The following is a 21301-nucleotide window of genomic DNA, read 5'->3' as shown; positions in this document are numbered from 1 at the left end:
GCAACATTACCTGGTTTCATTCATAACGTAAAGAATAAATGTGAACACTATTTTTAGTATATTATTCTAAAACTGGACATAAATTTATTTATTAAACAGGCACTTGGCTTAAGGTACTTTGTACTTTAGTACTTTGGACATCATGTAAGATGTAACAATGAATTGCAAGATAGGATATCTGTTCTATAAAAGGTTACACAATTTTAAGAAAGAGAAGGTAGGTGGATATATAACAATATCAAAGCAGTATGTGTAAAATTATCGGATCAGGAACCAATGGGCTTGGACATTCACAAGAGAAATAAAACTTTTAACAGAGGGAACCAGAAAAGGTTACATTCAGAGAGGACAGGTTGGAATTCAACTACCACTGATGGGGGACCTGAATATTCCTGGGAAGAAAGGGCCTGAGTAACAGCAGAGACTAGGAAAGCACTGGAATTCCTCAGACCAGACTAGCTATTTACCAAGTAACATTTACGTGACTAATTAGAGATTAGGAAGAGAACTTCAGGTCACACCATGGAGACCTTGAACAGTAAGTGAAAGAATTCAGATTTCATTTAATAGGCAGTGCCAAGCTATAGAAGCTTTCTGAGATGACAAGTATGGTTATCAAAGCTATACTTTAAGGAAATTAGTTTAGTGGTGGTCAACAATGATGGGAGGAGAGGAAAGACCAGAGTCAGGGGGCCTAAAAAGAGAGTTATAGAACTGGTCCAGCTGAAGTAACAGGAAGAGAAAAGAAGGAGCGGGAGTGAGAGACACTGCAGGAGCAGAACAAACAATACTTGAAGATTGGAGGTGGGAAACGAGAGAGAGGGCTGTTCACGATGACTCAGATTTGGGGCCTGAGTGATTGCAAAAACAGAAGTCAAAAGGAAAGTCTGAGTTAGTTCAGAATTAATAGATTATAGATTTAATAAGGAATATATTAATAGATATAGATTAATAGGTAATATATTTTAGAATAATCTACATTAAAGATAAAAGTTGAAGCTATTTAAATAGACTCACGAATTGCGACATATTTCTAACACAAATAATTGAATATTTGTTTTTGTCAAAAACATCCCATAGTATCATATATTTTGTATCCTTCCTATAGTATTTGTATCCTGTAAGAGGCAACACTGGATCTGACAAAATACCTGAGAATATAGGAGTGGGCTGGGGCAGGAAGTTTGCACATATTTAATTGAAACTACTATAACCACAATGAGCTATGGCATTTTACATTCCAAATTCATACTTTGGAAATTTTCATCACTGAAATTTAGAGGCTGAAACACTAAGCAAATCTATTCAAATTATCTATTTCTATTCAAACTGATTTGTCTTTTCCTCTGAAATCAACATCGCTTTCTAGATGACAATTACCATCAAGAATAATGTATTCCATAAGGGTATAAATCTCAACCTTGACTTCATAAGAGCATTGCTACATATGTTCTTATGTTTGCATATTCTTATTGACACTATCTCTGACTTACAAATATACCTTCTTATGCTACTCTACTTTAAACCATACTATCTTTATATTGAGATGCTTCTAAAAGTTATTCATCAAAACACATGTTCTCCAAGCCTCACCTGTTTTTGGTTTCTCTGGAGGGCTGAGTTTCAGATGTTGATCTTCTGATGAAAGGCTCACATTGATATCATACAGTGGATCATCCAAGAAAGAGGGCCTTTTCAGTCTCCCAATGCCAAGAGTTTTTGACATAAAATAGTCTTTCGTGTCACTAACAACCTCATCCTTGGAAAACTGGAAGCATTTCATACTCTCTGCTTCAGTGACAAGAGCTTCTGACATGTAATGCCCAGTCAAGGCTTTAGTGAGATAGTAGCCTTTAGAAGCTTCACATTCTGCATTGTCAAGCATATGGGCATCCTCTACCTCAGTTTTCTGGACCTCTGTTTCTGGCCCAATTAGCGACTCAGAGATGATGGATCTGGAAAGCTGGTGGAATGCGGGTGTTGTATCCTCAATGTCTTTGGTTCCTCTTTGTGAAGAAAGTCTAATGATGGATTTTTGTTTGAATGTGCATTCATCCAGAAGACACTTTAACCGTTCCTCAGAGAGAAGTGATGTGGAATCTAACTGATGAAACAAACCAAAAGTTTACATAGTCAATTGGTTGAGTAAACACATTTACTTTTGGTACGCTTCCAGTAATACAATATAAATGCAAGTGCCATGAAACCCCTTACACAACACATGCAGGCAGGAAAATAATTCATTTTAAAGTATCCAAAAGTGCAGGGGAAATGTCATAATCCTGCCATAATCTTAAATAGATGTTTCTCTGCCCTCAACCATTCCTCAGCATCAATCTTACCACCATTCAATTCCTTAACTAGGAAAAAAATTCTCAGGCAAACAGGGCAGACTGCCCCTGCCCCTGGGGATTCACCACTCCTATGTCTGTCCACAACTCTGAGCAGACAATACTGCTGAGGACAGAAAAGGAAGGGTGAATGGGTGGCGCATCCTGAGCTGCTTCAAAGCTACAGGTCCAGGCAGAGGCCAGGGGCATTCCAGGAGTGGTGCATTTTGGGAGAAGGATTTAATCATACACTTTAATCTCTGCTTGTAAAGCTTACCAGGGTTGGGTGTTTCAATCAAAACCTTAAGGATTCAAAAATATTTTTTTCTTCTCATGATATTTCAGGAAATAAATATAAATAAATCAAATCAAAGTAGAGAGCCATGTTCTATGAAAAAGGAAGAGCATGTCACTTGAGATACAAGAATCTCAAAAAGGAATAAGTTTAAAACATATTGAAACATACTGAAAAAAATTCTCCTTCTCCAAGAAAAATCAGTGTCTTCCTTGAATGATGCAGTGGATTATCTAGGAAAACATTAATCCTCTTTAACAGAGGAATGAATTGTCTGAGAACAAGAAGTCCTCATAAGAAAACTTAATCATGAATTGCAATGGCCTTAATTTCTACTTCAGCAAAGTAAAATAATGCCATTGCCTACTTTGAGAGTACACAGTAAAAAATAACTAAATATTCTGTTTATGTAAAGCAGTGGGGAAAAAAGCTGTCATTAGAACTAGTGTAGTTAATTCTCCATTATTATGTAATACTTCTAATGTAGCTAATAAAAATAGTACATAAAACAAGTTTTGTACATAAAACAAGTTTTTAAAATATATCACGTTTTAAAATTATATTTAACTTATCTATATTAAAGCTAACTTTCATAGTGGCAAGTGCCACTACAAGTATAAAAATAATAAGAAATTATTTGGAAATATATTCTCAGTAATTATATGGAATTCAAAATTCAGGTAACTCACTCTAAAGTTAATATACAGGTCAAGAAACAGGATTTGGATTATATATTAGCAAATTCTACTCTTAAGCACTAGACATTTCAGACATCCACAATAAGTACTTTATCCATTATCAAGAGCATTCCCTACATCCTACTATGTAAACTTAGTCAACTAGAAAATGAAGACAGCCCTTCTACACCACTAGGCACTTAAAATACACTTTCAAAATTTGCTTATACAAAATTGTTCATAATGAACAGATAATTCCTGAGGATTTATAAGGAGCCCACTGAGAGTCATCTTCACCAAACATCTTTACCAAAGGCTTATCATTATAAATTTCCAGACATCAGAAAAAAGAAATCAGTCTATATTAGGATATAGGATTATGGGAGGGAGGGAAAAAAAGGTAGGGGGAGGATTGGTAGATTATAGATTATCTGATATGCTTGACCATTTCCAAAAATAATGCTGATAGGATAGACACGTGACAGTTCTGATGGTATATTTGGCTAGATACACAGAAAAAGTAATAAAAGGAAAACAAAGCAATTATGCACTTTGGGAAAAAAAAAGTTATACAAAAAGAAAGGAAAGGCAGTACATTCAGATAAATACAAAGAAAACTAAGCAAAAGAAAAATAAGATGATTATTAACTCTAGGGCAAATACAAAGTTTTATAAGAAAGAATATCATAGGATAATACTTGTTTCTGCTGTGGATAATATTTACACAGTCATCATAATGTAAATACAGATGATTGAAGTAACCAAAAATTATAATTTAATTATTTGGGGGAAATGAGAGGAAAGAGAAAGGGTGTTTGAAGTAACAAAGTTAAATTCTTAGCTATCATTACAGGAACCCCATACATAATGTCTAAAACTAATCAATTAAGAAAGACAGTTATTAAGAAACAATATAGTGATAAACATTGGGGGGAAACATCTAAAGGAATTAAAAGTAGTTGACTCTGGAAAGCAAATCAAAGGGCGGAGAAGGCTGAGGCATAGGGCTGCCATTTTAGTTTAAAACATCTTAACTTTTTCTGTAACTATCTTGTTACTATAATAAAAATTAAAATTAGTTTAAAATGTAAAAATAAAAGTAATTCAAATGTATTCAAATATTTTAAATAAAAATAAATTTAGAAATAAAAATTTAAAATATTTAAATGAAATACCCAACCGATTATATGTCTAGACATCAGAAGCAGATGCAGGTTTCATGGAGCCAGAAATTTATATAATTTAGGAGCAGGGGGAGGGCACTTATTTAAAAAACAAAGAATATAAAATTACAAACATAAAATTAGGTATAAAAGTAAATTTCTTTTTTTTTGTAAGAATGTGAAAAAGAGCACCACAAATTACTGGAGTCTTGGAGAGTCAAATCCATCTCCCGTAGTATCTCTTTAGGTCATTGACAAGAAACGCTTACAGAAATGTTTGCTGGTTGCAAACTGGCTCCTCTCCTGACTCCAAAGCTCTTACAAGTGAGTGGCTCTGAAGCTGAAGCTCCACTGGGTCCCCTGAGATAAAACATTACATATTTCAGCCTGTGTGTACACAGAAATAAGCTGAACTACAATTACTCTGATCCTCTTTGGGGAAGCGGCCAGAAAGGAAAGAAAACACAGGAGACTAGAACCTGGGCTTCCATCCAAGCTTTGCCACCTTGAGCATGTCACCTAAAGTCTCAGGGGCCCATCTCCTGTATCTGTGAAATGAGGAATTGAAGAAGATAATCTCTAAATTAACTTCTAACTCTAAGATCGCTCTTTATGAACTACTCCAAAAATAACAATACATTTTAAAATAAACTTTTCTATTGACTTTAGAGTGTAGCCTGGGTAGAATTATGAAAACAAAACAATAACAAAAAGAGAGCTTTTAATTCTTTAGCTCCTTCACAATACCAATCCTAAACTTTTATAAAATAACTAAAAATCCTCTGGTCCCAAACACTGTAAACAACAGTGAATCAAATACATTAACCCCTCAAATGAAATTAATCTAACTACAGTGCTTCTCGGTGGGAATACAGATCACAAACTTTAACACAGTCCATCTTCCGCATCTTTTGATTCCTAGAAGAGCTTTGCCCACAGTAAAAGCTCAGTAAATGACTATTGTGAGAATCAGATGAGTTAAGGACTGTATTAACATAAGTTATTTACCTATGCTGAACTGGACTAAACTAGGGCTCTCTCAGTAACATCCCTAACTATCCTCAATAGTTAAGGGACCACAGCTCATAGCCTTCGTCCAGATTGCTCTTAACATTCCCGAGCCAACGAGCTCCACAACTGAACCACTCACTGTGCATGCACAGTCAAGTAGCCATCTGTTCAAGTATTCACCTCAAGTATTCGTCTTTCATGCCAGCTCTAATTTCCCAGTATTTCATAAACAAGTTATTATTCATACTATTCCTGTCCTGCATAAAATTCAACATAGTACATCTCAGTCTTTATTTTTCCAGATCACAGCCCAGTCTATTTTCCCTCCTTATATCTTCCCATCTTCATTTTAATAGCCCTGTTATGAATCTTCTTTCTTGTTTCAGCCAATACACACTAATTCCATGGTCAAATAGTAAATGTATTAGATTTTCTTCATCAGGAAAATAATATATAATACACTTGCGGTGTTAGTTCCCGGGCATCTTGCTGGTCTTATTGGCATACCAGGTGATGTCTTACAAAATAGTAATAAATAGCATTTATTAAGCACCTACTCTGGGCCAGACACTGCTCTATGCATGTTACATTTATTGATTCCTTTAATTTTTGCAACAAATTTATATGAGAAATAAATTTATAGATACTATTGATATTCCCATTTTATAGATGAAAAAACTGTGGCACTAAGACATTAAATAACCTCTCTAAGGTCATACAGCTACTAAATGGTGGACTCAGGATTTGAAGCCAGGTAGTCTGGGTCCAGAGCCCATGTGCCCAGCCACTAGACAACACTGCCACACTGTAAATGAGTTCTCCCACTACCATTCTCCAAGTGTCCTTTTCCCAGCTGACATTCATTTTTCTGTCCATTCTCTCCGATATAAAAATTCTTCCTGCAGAGTATTTCTCTTGAGAATTTATTACCAGAGTAGCTTAGTGTTTTATGCAAATTTAAATAATGCCCTCTCTTCTGACTCATTTGGAAAAAGAAAAAGAAGACGACAGCCACAGCTCCACTTCTAGGGCACCCGCTGTTTACACTTCTCCACCCAGATAAATGCCAGTTTGGTGTAGGAGCTAAATTTGATGAGGAGTGAACTCATCATTCCTGGAGATGTAAGACACACTGTGTAGTACCTCACTCTCTTCCCTGCCTCCCTTCCTGTGCTATATATATATCCAGAGTTTCCCTAACCATAAAAATCTCCAGGTATTTAGGCAATGGATTTGTTGACAAGGCAATCAAGATTATGTCCCTGGTGCAGATAATGAGAAAGTGCACCACTGCCAACCAGCAAAGGCAATCTTGTCCTTTGATGTAAGTTTATGTTGGGGTTTTTTCCCTCCTAACAGAGTTTCTAAAGACCCACCCTATAAAGCCAATACCATTATCGCAAGTGAGAAAAGGGTGGAAAGCCACAATGTCCTAAATGATTAACGACGAGAGTATGGATGTAAACAGCTTTTAATGACAGCCAGTTTTACTTCAAAATAAGCAACTAGAAAACATTCCGCCCTTTGCTTAATTACCAAGATATAAGTTTACAACTCTCTGTTACAGCCACTGCTGGCAACACCTAGTAGTAGTTGATTTTAGTCAAGGTTTTTTTGGCTATAAGGAACAGAAGGCCTTATCTCAAAAACAGATGTAGTAGGAGTGAGGGTTGTTTTAAGATCCATGAGGTCATTTCACCGATACCAATAAGCAGGAAATACGGTAGACAGGCCTTTTGGAGTCTGGAGCTGAGAAGCTACCAGGAACCAAAGCCATGTGTTCCATCACTCTCTTTCTGGGTCAATATGGTCTTTTCACTCACCACCTGCCCGATGCATCCTCTTCTCTGCAAACCAGCTTTCTCTGCTTATTAATGGTTTCAGCTTTCTCACAACCTCAGCTTACCTACGTAGCATGAACTGACTCTGGTCCTCATTCAACATGGCCTTACGAGTCTAACATCCACCAATGACTGACTATGGTCTCTATGTCCTTCAGCTTGAATTTTCAAGCAAGATAACTTGGTTGGTCACTGACCAGGTTGACGGACTGCTTCTGTCAGGTTCAAGTGTCCACCATGGGTCCAATCACGGGTGCTGAGAGTCGCATGGTATAAACACAGCCACCCAAGCCCGGCTGAAGGTAAGCATGATTTCCCAAAGAAGGCATCAACAGGGCAGTGGTCCCAAAATAAATCTATCATATTGTTAAACTATAATTACTATGAAGTAACCGTTAGAAGGGACCTGACACACACTGATTATCAATTAAAGGATTAACAATCAAGATGTTTCCAAACTTCACCAATCTCATTAAATCTGATTACTCATTGAATAGTTAGTTGAGATATAAAGGTAGAACTGTTGTCAGAAAACATTTACTTGTGGATAGAAAAGTAAGAGCATTCCAAATAGACTACAAAGCAGCACTATCAAGTCAAAATGCTCCAGAGAGGCTCATATGGGCTCAGTAGGTTTATATCAGCTGTGGCTCTTTTAGGTTAAACAAATCTTAAAATTATGGGGGTAAAATAATTAGTGTTCATTTTAACATCTGCATCAATGGTACGAAGGATTCATAGAAGGACAGGCCTTACTCTGTCTCCCTCTCCCAGCTCCTTCTCTGCCTCCTCTGTTCTCCCACCCTCCTCTCTCACACTGAGGCTGCTGCAATCATATAAAAGCACGTCTGGGAGGTACTGGGCTCTTAGGTGCCCACACCAGGGACAAAGGGTCTTGGGGGCCAGGGAAGACCTGGCATATTTTTAACCAGAATGGTCACAGGCTGTCTGGCCAGAAGAGAATCTGAACTCCAGTCAAAAAAGTAGCAAAGGTCATTACCAGAGAAACTATGTAAAACATTAGGAGTGAGGGTTGAGGCGAGGCTGTAAACAGGAAAGTGAGTCAGCCCCGGGTCAGCTCTGCCGGAGGATCTGTAGACAGAATTGCAGTCAGTGTGAAGTAGGTCAAGGCAAGCTGCGCTGATGTGAGGCGTGAATGTGGTGCTGCTGTGGGAAGCCCACTTTTCTGTGGGGCCTGGCATGTCAAAGTCACCGTGCAGAACCAGACACTGCCCTTGCCCAGGCTGCAGCCTCTTCCCCAAACAGCTAGGGAGGCAGGGCCTGGAAGGTTTGCCTGTGGGTTTGCCTGCTGAGTAGCTGTGATGCCCTGAGCACTCTGTGATGCCTCTTCTGTGACCCAGGTGGCAGGACTGGCCCCATGGTTTCAGAAATCCAGGCTTTCTGTTGCTATCTACCAGGATGAGAGGGGTGGCTGCCAGCAGGACCTCAGTGTGTACGGTGACAATGGACATGGAAGGGAGGAGCAAGAAGCAGGAAATGAGTTTCTCAATTCCTACAATTTGAAAAGGGACAGGAACTCGGCTTGTTGGTGACATAGTCACAGAAGGGTGGGAAGGTGTGCAGAGGACAGCCAGACTGACTTCGATACTTTGATTTCTAACAGGGTGACTGACAGAAAGGGGCTTTCATGTTTCCATTTTGCGGGACAATTACCATTTGAGGATTGCCAGCAGTAGCTATTTTCTCCCAGTAGAGACAGTAAGCCCACTTGGATCAGATGCCCTTTGTTCTGACCAAGTCGCCGGAATGGCCCTTTTGTCACATGTAGATCACTTCCTTTCCTGAAACAAGGCTGGGGCTCCAGCTCTGCAGCAGGAGGGAGCCTGGCACCCTGGCCCCACGCTCCCGGCTAAGCAAGCCTGGCCAGGAGATGCGGCGTGCACATGTGCGTAAAGAGCCTAGAAAGTGGCTCCAAACCGAGCAGTTCTTATGGTCACAGGGGAACCTCGCCCACCCCCAGCCCCACCCCAGGGAAGTATGTATATCCAGTCTGTCACTTTAGAGCAACTAACTCCCACTGCTCTGCTAGCTTGTTTATTGGTCAGTCCCGGTTATGAGAATCATTTGTGTGGGTGAAGGCCTTCTGTACCCTCAGTTTGATGATGTCTATTTTTACCATGTAGAGATAAGCTGGGTCAAGGGAGGTCACGATGGGGTCAGAAGTCAAGAAGGCCATTAGTTTTTAAAATTTCCTAACCTCTGCAGGACCCAGATCAAGCCTCACTCTTCTACAGGAAGTCAGCTGGAAGATGAGTCACACTGGAGACATAGAAACCTGTGTATGGCCACAGGGGTTGCCTCTGCAGAACTTTCAATACTTTGCTTGACATCACCTAAACTTCAAAACTGAAGAGAAGGTATCCTGAGAACTCTGTCTCTGGGACCTTCTACTTGTGTTTTCTGAGCTGGGCTGGCCTGAAGGTGGGGGTGCTGTGGTCTGTATGGGATCAGCCTCAACAGGGGCTTATTTACAGCCAGGTCAGGGGAGTGTATCTAACAGATGTTAAGGACGATGAATGATCCCCATTCACACCTTGTCCAGGTGGGCACTCAGGGGCTGTCTACCAGTGCCGAAACAAGGTAGAGATGTGTGGCAGCCTAGAACGTAGTACCTGGCCTCACCAGGCCAGTCAATAGATTGGACAAGGCCTCAGGTTCCAACCACTTCTGCTTTCCAGAGACATGGGCCCTCGATGTGTGGTCAATGCCACATTCATCAGCTGCCCTGAGGACAGCTCCTCTGCCTCTTGTTGTGAGAAGCATCTCACTATTGTAGGATTAACTGGACCCCCACCCAATCAGAAAGCACACCCAGCTGGAACCCACACGCACAACAGAGACTCCTCAAACTGATGCTCAACCCTAGGAACTGGAAAAGGAAACTAAATATTTCCTTGCATGGCCAAGAAGTTCCCCAGCAGCACAAACAAGTCCAGGGCCGAGCTGCACTGACATTAAAATGCTCCCCTGTGACCAGATTCAGCTTATCCATCACCCAGACCTGTGCCCCTGCCTGCTGCTGGGCTGAGCAGACCTAACATGCCTGTGCTGCTCCCACAGCTGTAGGCCTGGGTGTTGCTGCTGATGCCACTGTCATGGCCCCTCACATCACCATGGGCACATCACATCCTCTTGCCTCCCACCCAGGATCTCTGCGTTGCTGCCAAGGTATGAGTTGTTAATGGATGTAGGTGGTCAGCTAGCCACTTCTAGGCTTGTGCAAACCAGAAGTGCAGGAGTACTAATGACCCTTGGGGCAGACTTTGACCAAGGCGGGAAGAGAGCCAGTGAAGGAGTTCTTTTCCCTTCTTCCTCCTAGAAGGACTGCGCTGAAATGCAGTCATCTATAGGGCAGCTCTCTGAAGATGTCCCTCAGGATCAATCAGCTACACTTGCTAGTAAGCAGAGGCCAGATTGATAATACAGCTCTCATATGTGTTCTCTCTCTTTCTTTGTGTCACTTCCCTTGTCCCCCACTCTGCTTCTTTGGTGATGCTTTCACCAATTAAGTGGCAGCATATACACTTTTGCCTTAGGCCCTGCTTTTCCAGACTAAGACATTCACAATACAGCCTCCAAGTCCTGGCAGGGCTCTGAAGGGAGCAGCTTGAGCCCAACAGGGTGGCCTGGGAGCACAGGGCCAGCAGCTCCACCCAGCCTTTGCAAACTGTCAGCAAGGCTCACATGGTGGCGCTGGCTAGGTTCAGGGACCGCAGGGCTATGGTCAGCACTGTCAAGCCTGTAGGAGGCAAAGTGATGCTTCAGGATCCTAGGGGCTTATGGCTTAATGGTTCCTACTGGCATTACTGGGACCGGAGTGGCAGAGCACTGTCCAAGGCAGCAGAGACAAAGGAGAAAATACTTTGGAGGCCTGAGAGGACATTTGCCCAGGGCAGCCAGAGGCAGCATAGCTAGAGGGAGAATATGATTTGGAGCTGGGGGAGAAAGCAAAGGTCATGGCTTAGGTTCAAGTGTCAAGATAAACAGAAAAAGAATGACAAGCATGAGGCACAAAAGAGGCCATCGCATGTTGCTCAGTGCTAAGGCATGCCCACTGCAATGACATGGGAGGCCTGCTTTCGTTCTGGGTGGGCAGACTGCAAGACCAGGCCTGGGGGCTAAAAGGAGTTAGGCAGGAGCAGACTCTAACAGCCACTGAGGAATCAAAATGAAGGACTAGGTGAGCCATACAAACATGTGACATTACTCCACATCTTAGATGTGTCTCCATGTTGTTTTTCCACAGCATTTTATTTTACATGCCATTTGGGAAAGCTCTCCCCACCCTCCAGTTAAGTGTTCCTTAGGCTTGCACACTATCTTTTTGAAAGCAATAGAAACCCCTTTCCCTAGAGGGCCAGGAAATACAGTTAACAAGAGCATAGAGTAACAGAAGGAAGACGACATTCTAAGTTTAAATCCCAACTCTCTCACTCCCCAGCTGTTTGATATTGGGCAAATGACCTCTCAAAACCTCACATTTCTCATTGGTAGAATAGAAATACTAACAACTACACTCTGGGAGGCCGAGGCAGGAGGATCACTTGAGGTCAGGAGTTTGAGACCAGCCTGAGCAAGAGCAAGACCCTGTCTCTAAAAAAATAGAAAAATTAGCCAGGTGTGGTGGCATGCGCCCGTTAGTCCCAGCCACTCAAGATGCTGAGATAGGAGGATTGCTGGAGTCCAAGCAACAGAGTAACACCCTGTCTCAAAAAAAAAAAAGAAAAGAAAAGAAAGAAAGAAAAAAATGCTAACAACTAGCTGACTCTTCGTAACTAGCGAGGAATACTAACAAGTAACAGTTGCAATAGCATGAGCTACATGGGTAAAGCAGCTGGGGTCGTGCCTGATGCAGAGCAGGTAGGAGTCCAGTCAATGCCAGAGCATCAACAGCAAACCCAAGCTTCAGCGCAGAAGGTGGCGGCGGCAGCAGTGGCCAGATGACCTCTCTCGGGAGTTAGAAACTAAAGTCTGTACTTTCCAAGTTCAATTGTCACCTGCCTTTGAGGATCTCTCTAGGATACCAGGAATGGAGCTTTACGGATAAGATTGTCACGTGTACTCGAGTGGATTCACATGTGGGCCTACAGAGGCCACGAGAGGCTGGAAGAGGGCACACAAAGTGGGAGAAGGTGGTATGTGAATCTCTGCCATTGCTCCGGGAAGGTCTGTACTTCAAGACAAACACTATGAAGGCTTCAGTACCAGAAAGTACTGTAGTAACCAGAAAGGGGCTAGTTTCTAGATACTTTTATCTTTGCTCAAAACAATCAATGTCAGGCCTCCAGGTGAGGCATGTGAAGCCCAGGGCTGAGGGGGAAACAGGTTCAGCCCTTGCTTCACACACACAGACATGCACAGTCCCTCTCACCAGCTCCCCTCCTTTTTCTCTCTCTTCCTAGGGCATCTGAAGACTTCCTGCTGCCCCTCAGCCCTCTCCCCCGGAGCACACCCTCCTCAGGAAGATATATGCCAAACTTTTAAACACTTCCTATTGCCTTCACATGAAATCCTGAGATGTGTTTCCTCATTACTCTCCGTAAGTCTAAGCAATCCAGGTCAATGTATAACCCTCTCAAGGAACAAACCCACATTTTACAGGCGCTTCTTCAAATCAGACTGACTTAACCCAAAGAGGTGATTCAAAGAATAGAATTCCGCCCCAGAGCTAGATGGTATTTGGAAGATACACTTGTAGCACCCTCAAATCAGACCACGCCAGGCAAAGTTAGGCCTAGTCTAGTTCTACAAATGGTCAGCCCTGTCAAATTTCATCAGATCTGATTTTCCTCTTGGGTGTAAATCTAGCTCCATAGAGTCAACTCCACATTTAACTCATTAATCATGGGGAGCTTTTTCTGGTCACAAACGGATGACCTATAGCATTTCCCAGGGCTGAGCAAGTGCTCCTGAAGCTTTGCCCTGTCTAGACACGTATCTGAAATATCTAATTACCCCTGTACATTCTGTACAGCACACAAAGCCCGACGTCATTACATAAACAAGAAGCTCCCTATTAATATTGCTGCTCAGTGAACTGTCCTTTTACATTTGCCAATCTGAAAGTGAAATCATGCTACTGCTGAGAATAAGGATAATATACTGTGAATAAGAAGTTCTAAGTTATGCTATGATCCAAATTATGGGAGTTAAAATCTCTAGATTTCAAACAAATAAAGCCATTTAGTGAATTGGATCCAAATTCAGAAAGATCTAAATAGCCTGATGCATATTCTCTCTTAAATGATGCATTTAGATATTTTCCTTGCTGCACAGAGCAAGAGGCTATAAGAGAGGGATGAATTTCTCCGCCTCCCTCCCTGTCATCAGGTTCTATATTACGCAGGTGTCCAGACCAGCCCAGGTCATTAGTCAGTTGCCCTGGGGTGGGGCATGGAGTGGACGGGGTTGACAGCCCTGCACTGTCTATCCACCAGGTCCCAAGAGCACTGATACACATTACTCTGTTTAACTCTCCCAACGACACAATAGGGGGAATTGGGAAATCATCCTCCACATTGAACAGATAAGGAAACTAAGCCTTAGAGAAATTAAACGTCTGGATAAAAGGCCCAAAACAAATAAAAAATGAAGCCAGAATATAAAGCTAGGGCTTTTCATATTCCTAATTGTCTTCACACAGATGCTTAGAAAAGCTGGTTAAACTCCATTTTCCGGGGGGAGCATTCTGGCAGCAGCATGGTAACAGAACATGCCCTCCACCCTCTACTTTACATATGACAATGACATACAGCAGAGCAGCCTAGTGGTGACAGCCCCATCGCCTCATAGATTTAAGGCAAACACGTAAACAAGAGGCCCTCTCCAGTGGGTGACAGCTGCCCTCTGCGTCTCCCAAACCTGGAACACCACCTTATGCCATCTCAGCACCCTTGCATCTACCTTCCCTGCTAGAATGACTTAAGGCTGAGACCAGGTCCTCATCATCTCTGTGTCCCCATTCCTAGCACAGAGCCTTGGTACAACATGGCCACATGCAAAGGTTTTTTGACCATATGATGCCTCTTTTGGGTGTTCCTCCACCTTCTGCAGTGATACCACACTCCTGTAAACTCAGTGGCCTTAGTCTGTCCCCCTAATGACCAGTAGTCCCAGAACATGGCCCAACCTCTTCTGTCTCCCTTGTGTCGTGTTCCTTTCAGAGCCTGCTCTCCCCACATGGCTTCGGATGATGATGATTTAATCAATTAATGAACCTTTGCTTATGATTTGGGCAGAACAGAGAACAGTGCTTTACCTCCTGATGAGCTCCCCAACATGGGAAACTTCAGATCCCAGCAAGGGTAGACAGACAAATTATTTGCAAAGATGGGTACATCAGGTACCCTCCATATCACCCTCTCCAGGCAATGACTCACCCCCTCTATGGGCAAAAGTGATGCCAACAAAGATACCTCCCCCCAAACTTCATGCCCACTTACCAAGGGAAAAAATTTCAGATTCATAAAAATTCCCAAGTGCAATAAAAAGCCTACATTCTGAGCCTATCACTGTGGTGTTCACTGCAAGTCTGACACAGAGGTTTAATGTGGTCTGCATGAAAACAGAACTGAATAATAATCAGTCTTTGATTGTGGTTAGGTTTAATTATGGAAATGTACTCATGGACTTATATAGAAAGCCTCACAAACATGGCAAAAAAAACATTTCTTTTCATAAGTATTTATAGGGGAAAGATCTTATTTACGTTAGTAGTAAATAAATACTTCAAATAAACAAACCAAAATAGGGCCCCCACCTTTCATGTGAGCATTTTCTAATCATGTCACATTAATATTTTTTCCTTTGCTTTCCAATGAGCTGGCATGAGCTCTGGCCTCTGCACCAGATGGTGGTGCTGAGTCACTTATTTAGAATGGAATATGGATCCTACTATATCAAGACTGAAAAGTCCAACAGATGTTTGATGTGGTGGCTGTTGAAAACATCACCTAATTGAATATTCTAAAATATCTTGGCTGAAAAAATAGAAAAAATCATCAAATCTTTGTACCTTCTGCTTTTATAATATAGGAAATAACTGTTTTTGGACAGTCAGACAAAATAATAAACAGCATTTGTTTCCTTTTAATCAAATTAATGTTTCAACTTCAAATATGCTGGGTAAAAACACAAGTTCTCCTAAATCAGGTAATAAGAATTAATTTAAGGGTGATAGGCTGAACAAAGAGCATAAAAATGAAAACACAGAGAAGTAGATTCAGATATGTGCTTCCCTTTGCTGAATATAAATTCTCTGACTATAATTACTGCTCTTTAATGTCCAAAATCTTCTCCACATAGGCTATACTTTTAAAATGCTCAATTAATTTCCTTAATCTAGTTTTTTAAAATTACCAAAATGCATTACTGAACTGAATTCACTAGTTTGTGTTTTTTTGTTTTTGTTTTTTTACGGGACAAGGGTCTCGATATGTTGCCCAGGCTGGTCTTGAACTTCTGGGCTAAAGCGATCCTCTGGCCTCAGCCTCCCAAGTAGCTGGGACTATAGGCGTGCACCACCATGCCCTGAATTCATTCACTAGTTAATTAATTAAGGCAGGTGACTTTTTCATGACTAACCTGTTAAAATCAATTCTGCATTTATAAACTACCACAAGCCTATTAATCCATAGCATAATTACTGTATTATAACTAACTTACTACATTAAAATTAATAATATAAAACTGTGAAGCCATTGGAGATGAAAATCTTTAGATGTAGTTAATTGAACCCATACATGAATTTTGAAATTCATTAGGGATTTAAACATTCTGTTTCAAAACTGAAGCCACTGCATACTATCATTCTAATTTATTTCAATGTACATTTCATATTTAAGTGCTAGATATTAAAATGTTAGATGCTGGTTGCATAGTCTTCACGTCACTGAAACACTAGACTTTGTTGCCATATATATGGCACAATAGGTAGAAAAAACTCGATAGCAGACTAAACCATTGACATTACTAAAAGATCTAAAGACCCTCATGACCCCCTAATTTACAAATACAGAAACTTGTGTGTGGGCCCTCAGTTCTTTCCCCTCAGTTCCTCCACAAACCCCACCACCTCTACCAGCACCTGCACCGAGTGCTCCCCCGTCCCTCATGTCACTAGATGGACTCTGTCCCTCTCGATGGCCAGCCCCTCTACCTGTACACTAGAGACCACCCCTTCTTGCCTACTCAAGCTCACTGCCTTGCCAATTCTCTCCACTCTCTTTTGCATCACCACTTTCTCTCTCTCTCTACTCGATTTTTCCCATGAGCATACAAAAAAAATTGTTTCTTAAACCCACTCCAAACAGCATTTAGTCCACCACACCACTGAAACTGCTCTTGTCCATGACACCAGTGCTCTGCTCATTTCTAAAGCAGCAATTCTCAGTCCCCACCTTACCAGACCTCTCAACAGCACACAACGCAGCTGATCACCCTTCACCTGGCGTACAGACCACTGGTCTCACCTGATTCTCCACCTTCTTCACTGGCTGCTCCTCTTCTATCTCCTTTGCCAATTGGTCCCAACCTCTTTATCTTGGGGAATTCCCCAGGACTCTGTCCTTGGATCTCTTCTTTTACACTACCTCGGTGATCTCATGTCAGTGAGATCTCAAACTTAGTGATGACTCCCAAATTTTTATCTCTTGCTTGGACCTCTCCTCTAATTTTAGATTCATATATCCAACTGCCTATATAACATCTTCACTCACATGTGTAATATCCATCTGAATTTAACATGTTCAAAACCAAATCCCTGATCTCACCCTAGCTCTCCTCCTACATAGGCTTCTCCATCTGAGAAACCTTGGAGACACCCCTTAGTTCCATTCTTTCTCTGACAGCACGCATACAATCCATCCGTAAATCTTCTTGCTTCTACCCTCAAAATATATCCAGAATCTAACTCATTCTCACTTCCTCCATGCTACCACCCTAATCCATCATCTTTTCTTACCAGATCTCTGCAATGGCCTCCAAGCTATTCTTTCTGCTTCCACCTTTGCTGTCCTACTGAGTATGCTCAACCCAGAGTGATTCTATTCAAAATGTAAGTTAAATCATTGGTGTTTTTCTGCTTTCTGCTTAGAATCCTCCAATGGTCCTCAACTCCCTTGGAGTAAAAGTCAGACTCCTGAGAAGTCTGATTCCCCCACGACCTTTCAGGCCTTGTCTATATTCAGGGTTGCGCCTTCCTCCTTGTTCACACCCTTCAGCCACACTGGCTGCCACTCTGCCATGCTGCTCCTTGAACATGGCAGCCGTCCTCCTGCTTTAAGGCCTTTGCCCTTGATGCCCATCTTCCTGAAATGCTTTTCACCCAGATATCAGTACTCCTTCAAATGTCACCTCAGTGAGCCCTTCCCTGACCACCCTAGTAAAAGCACAACAGCGCCACCGTACTGGCACTCCCTGTGCCCTTCCTCTGTTTTCTTTTGTTCCCTTTGCAGCACTTGCCCCCTTTTACACACCATATAACCTACTTCTTTGTTTGTTGTCTGTCTCCTCCCACCACAAAATAAGGCCTGTGGAGGCAGAGACTTTGATCATTTTACTGCTCAATGCTCAGAGCCTAGAAAAGTATTTTGACGTGTAAGAACTTAAAAAATATTTGTTTGATAAATGCAATACTTTTTCTTGGAGAGGGATGTGCTGCACATGTATATGCTCATATCTTGAGTCAGAGCATCTTCTTTATTCTCTGGCACAGCTTTATCTCCTACTTGCTGAGTGATATTTGCACTTTTGGGAGTCTTTGCTCAAATAATTTCATAAATTATTTTCCTTACTTCATTGTCATAGTAGTATCACAAACCAATGTTTCTTTTGGACATGGTTTAAATTTTTTTTTAACTTAAATGCCTTTAAGAAAAATGTGTATTCTCTCTCTAGCCAGCCAGAGCAATGGTCTCCTTTATTGTCTACCCTTGTCCATTTCATACATTTAGGTCACCTTCCTGGTCTCCGAAGGCATTTCACTTAGCAACACCTGGATGGAACATATTACACACTTCATAAATCAGCTCTATTTCCAAATGCAACTTTATACTTTAATTTTTCCAGCAATTTCACTTTTTAGCCAAGAACTATAAGTTACTTAAACGATTTTTCCCTTTATTCATTGTCATCACCACACTAGCATATGACCTTTTAAGACCTATTTTTCACAACAAAATAAAATATCTGCAAGACATTGATCATTACTGTGTAAGTAGCGAGGGACATGAGGATGCTGGACGACTGTCAAGATCATCTCCTTCCCACTAGTACACATGGATCTTACACCAAGACATCAGTGGTACCTACTGTATCTTACCTACTATCCCTCCGGATCCTAGGAGCATGATGTCACATATATTGGACTAACATAGTGTCCTGTGTGATGGTCAAGAACCTTATAGATGAAATGGTGACATAGAGCCAAAAAGAAGATATAACCCTGAAGCAAGGCAGTGGAGTTACTCTGCTGCTCTTACCAAATAAAAGCAAACTGTTTAAAGTATTCTCTACTTGCTTGCCTACAAGGAAAAATACATTTGCCAGATAAATAAATGCATAGCAAAGATCAAGGCATGTGTTGAGTTGCTACAGTAGAGACCATACCTTGAACAGAACAAGTGTCCATTAATCTCTGTAAGGTCTCAGTATTTCCTTTTCCCCAGTTACTCCAGTAAATACACTCAGGTCTCTTTCACAGGGCCCTATCCAGCAAGTTCTTGGCCTTGGTTCCATGTAAAGGATGTTGGGCTTATGAACTGACCTCTGTCTAAGAAATTGGGTGAGGGGCTATGATTTCCTATCGTATGGCTTAAATGAAGCCTCTATTTGCCAGAAGACCCAGAGTTTTTTGGCTGTAAAAATAAAGTAGCATAGCTAAGTGCTTATCTAATTTAGTCACAGGAATCCCATTATCAATAGCCATTTCCAAAGATCCCTGCTGGTCATTCCAATTAAAATGTCTGCTGCCTATTATGGAAGCCACACTACCCACCTTGCCTTCTGATGGTGACACGCTACTGCTCAAGCTCCATTACCCCAGGATCCTAATATCCCCGGTAACATCAGGGAGCCCCATTTCAGTGGTAGCATCTTCCACCAGCACCACTGGCCTACAGTGAACAGCCAATTATTTTTTCCCAAAGAGGCCAACTGGCCCCTCATCACTGCATCTCTTAGGCTGCTGTTGAAGAGAGTCTCCTCAGGACCCTCTCAAGGGGCACAGTGGAGGCTCAGAACTCCACACCCATGATATAGCCCCTCCAATAGCTTTATCTCCCTATGTGCCCATCTCCTTGCTCCTATAGTCAACCAATTAAGGAAACAATTAGTTCAATGCTACCTATTCATGCTAGGACATTGAACTCAGAATCCCTGGTTAATGCTCCTATAGCAAAAAATCCAACCTATCTAAAATGTATTTTTATTCATCTGACCTAAAACCTTCAAAATCCATTATCATATATATTTCCCAGATTTATTTTCAACACCATTTGGCAAAATCTTGCAAATTTTGAGGCTCATAAGCTACCTCCTCCTGGCTTTGACTTTGTCATTGGTGTTTTGAGGTTTTCTGGGATCTAAGTTTGGTTATAGATCTGGGAAAAGGGCATAAGTGGCATAGGAGAATTGACCTACCTTTGTAATGCAACTCCTTCAGGTGACAGAAAATCCCAGCAAGACAGAAGTAGCCTCACCAGAGAGAGGCCCAGGGCTGCTTCAGCTGGCAAGGGTGGCTTGATGGAGCCTGGGGATTCCGGTACACTGAATTCACCAAATCCTACCATACCCCTGTTCTAGTTCTCAGGGTCCCACTCTATCTCTAAATGCCCAAACTTTCATATACGAGACCTGGCTGTGAATTCAACCAACACCCTAATTTGACAACCTGTATTATTACGTTTGGCTTTCAACCTTTTCAACCTGAGTTACAAAGAAGATTCTTTTAGTGCAGTCACAGAAAATACCAATTTTTCAATTCATGCTTAGGTAAGAAAATTTAGGAGTGTGAGCTCACGTTCCCTTTCTTTAAGCTGTCCACTACTGTTAGAAGCAGCCGCCATATCACGCCAGTGTTTCAAGTCCTCATCCCTTCACAGTTGTTTCATGGAAGCCCCTACTTGGTTCCCAAAAGCCTTTCCTTCAATGAGCACTTTATTCTAGAAGATCACAGACGATTTATTTGCTGATTTGCCACCAAATATTATGGTATGCCAGAGTCCACCCCTTATGCTGCTGGGGTTTTTTTTACTGCCTTCATTTCCAACTGAGCCAGACAACCAACCCCAGTTTTCTCCCATTCTCTGCAGTTCTACGTCCTAACCATTCCTGGTGTCAAATTCCTTACGGATCTGGGTTCTTAGTTGCAAATAATAGAAATAATAAAATGGAGACTGGCTGCTTTAAGCAAAAAAGGAATTAATTGAAACAATGTTGAATATTCTCACACAGTCATGAGAAGACTAGAGAAGGGTATTAGAAACAATCAGGAACAACAGGAGGCTACCCCACCACAATCAAAATCATGCATAGAATTCAAGGCTGTCCCTTCTACTGGACCACTTAGCTAGCTAGCTGAGCCAACTACACCAACATCACCCCACCAGAGACAAGATGCCACTGCTGCAACTGCTACCTCTGCTGCTTCAGTGAACTGATGTTCCTATTACCACTGCTGACAACCAGTGGATGGATCCTCTACTCTCCCTGCTCTGTCCTTTGGTTCAGAGTGAGTATGCCTCATAGGCTAGGTCAGAACATGTCCTGTGGCAAAGGTGGTAGAGAAAATGAACAGTGGGACTTCCCAGATTCAATGGTTAGAGGCAAGCTCTGAATCCTGCTAAGATTCACAAAGTGGGAAATTTCCCAAACAAGGGAAGGAAAATCATGTTAGGCAACCAGGAAAAATAAAAGACAAATATCCCCTATAGGTATCTTCTTTATATTATTGGGAAGCATCATT

At 41.6% G+C, this 21301-nt stretch overlaps 1 protein-coding gene across 1 annotated transcript in view; it reads right to left on the bottom strand.

Moving 5' to 3' along the window:
- Positions 1-21301, bottom strand: part of FSIP1 (fibrous sheath interacting protein 1) — a 164600-nt gene that overhangs the window by 11828 nt on the left and 131471 nt on the right. Inside the window, exon 10 of the mRNA XM_069492233.1 lies at positions 1594-2104. Coding sequence (XP_069348334.1) covers positions 1594-2104 — 511 coding nt within the window. The remainder of the gene's footprint in view (positions 1-1593; positions 2105-21301) is intronic.

This window comes from Eulemur rufifrons, chromosome 2, assembly GCF_041146395.1.
Source record: "Eulemur rufifrons isolate Redbay chromosome 2, OSU_ERuf_1, whole genome shotgun sequence".
NCBI lineage: Eukaryota > Metazoa > Chordata > Mammalia > Primates > Lemuridae > Eulemur > Eulemur rufifrons.
The sequence above is the reverse complement of the archived record's forward strand: the minus strand, read 5'-3'. Positions and strand labels throughout refer to the sequence as shown.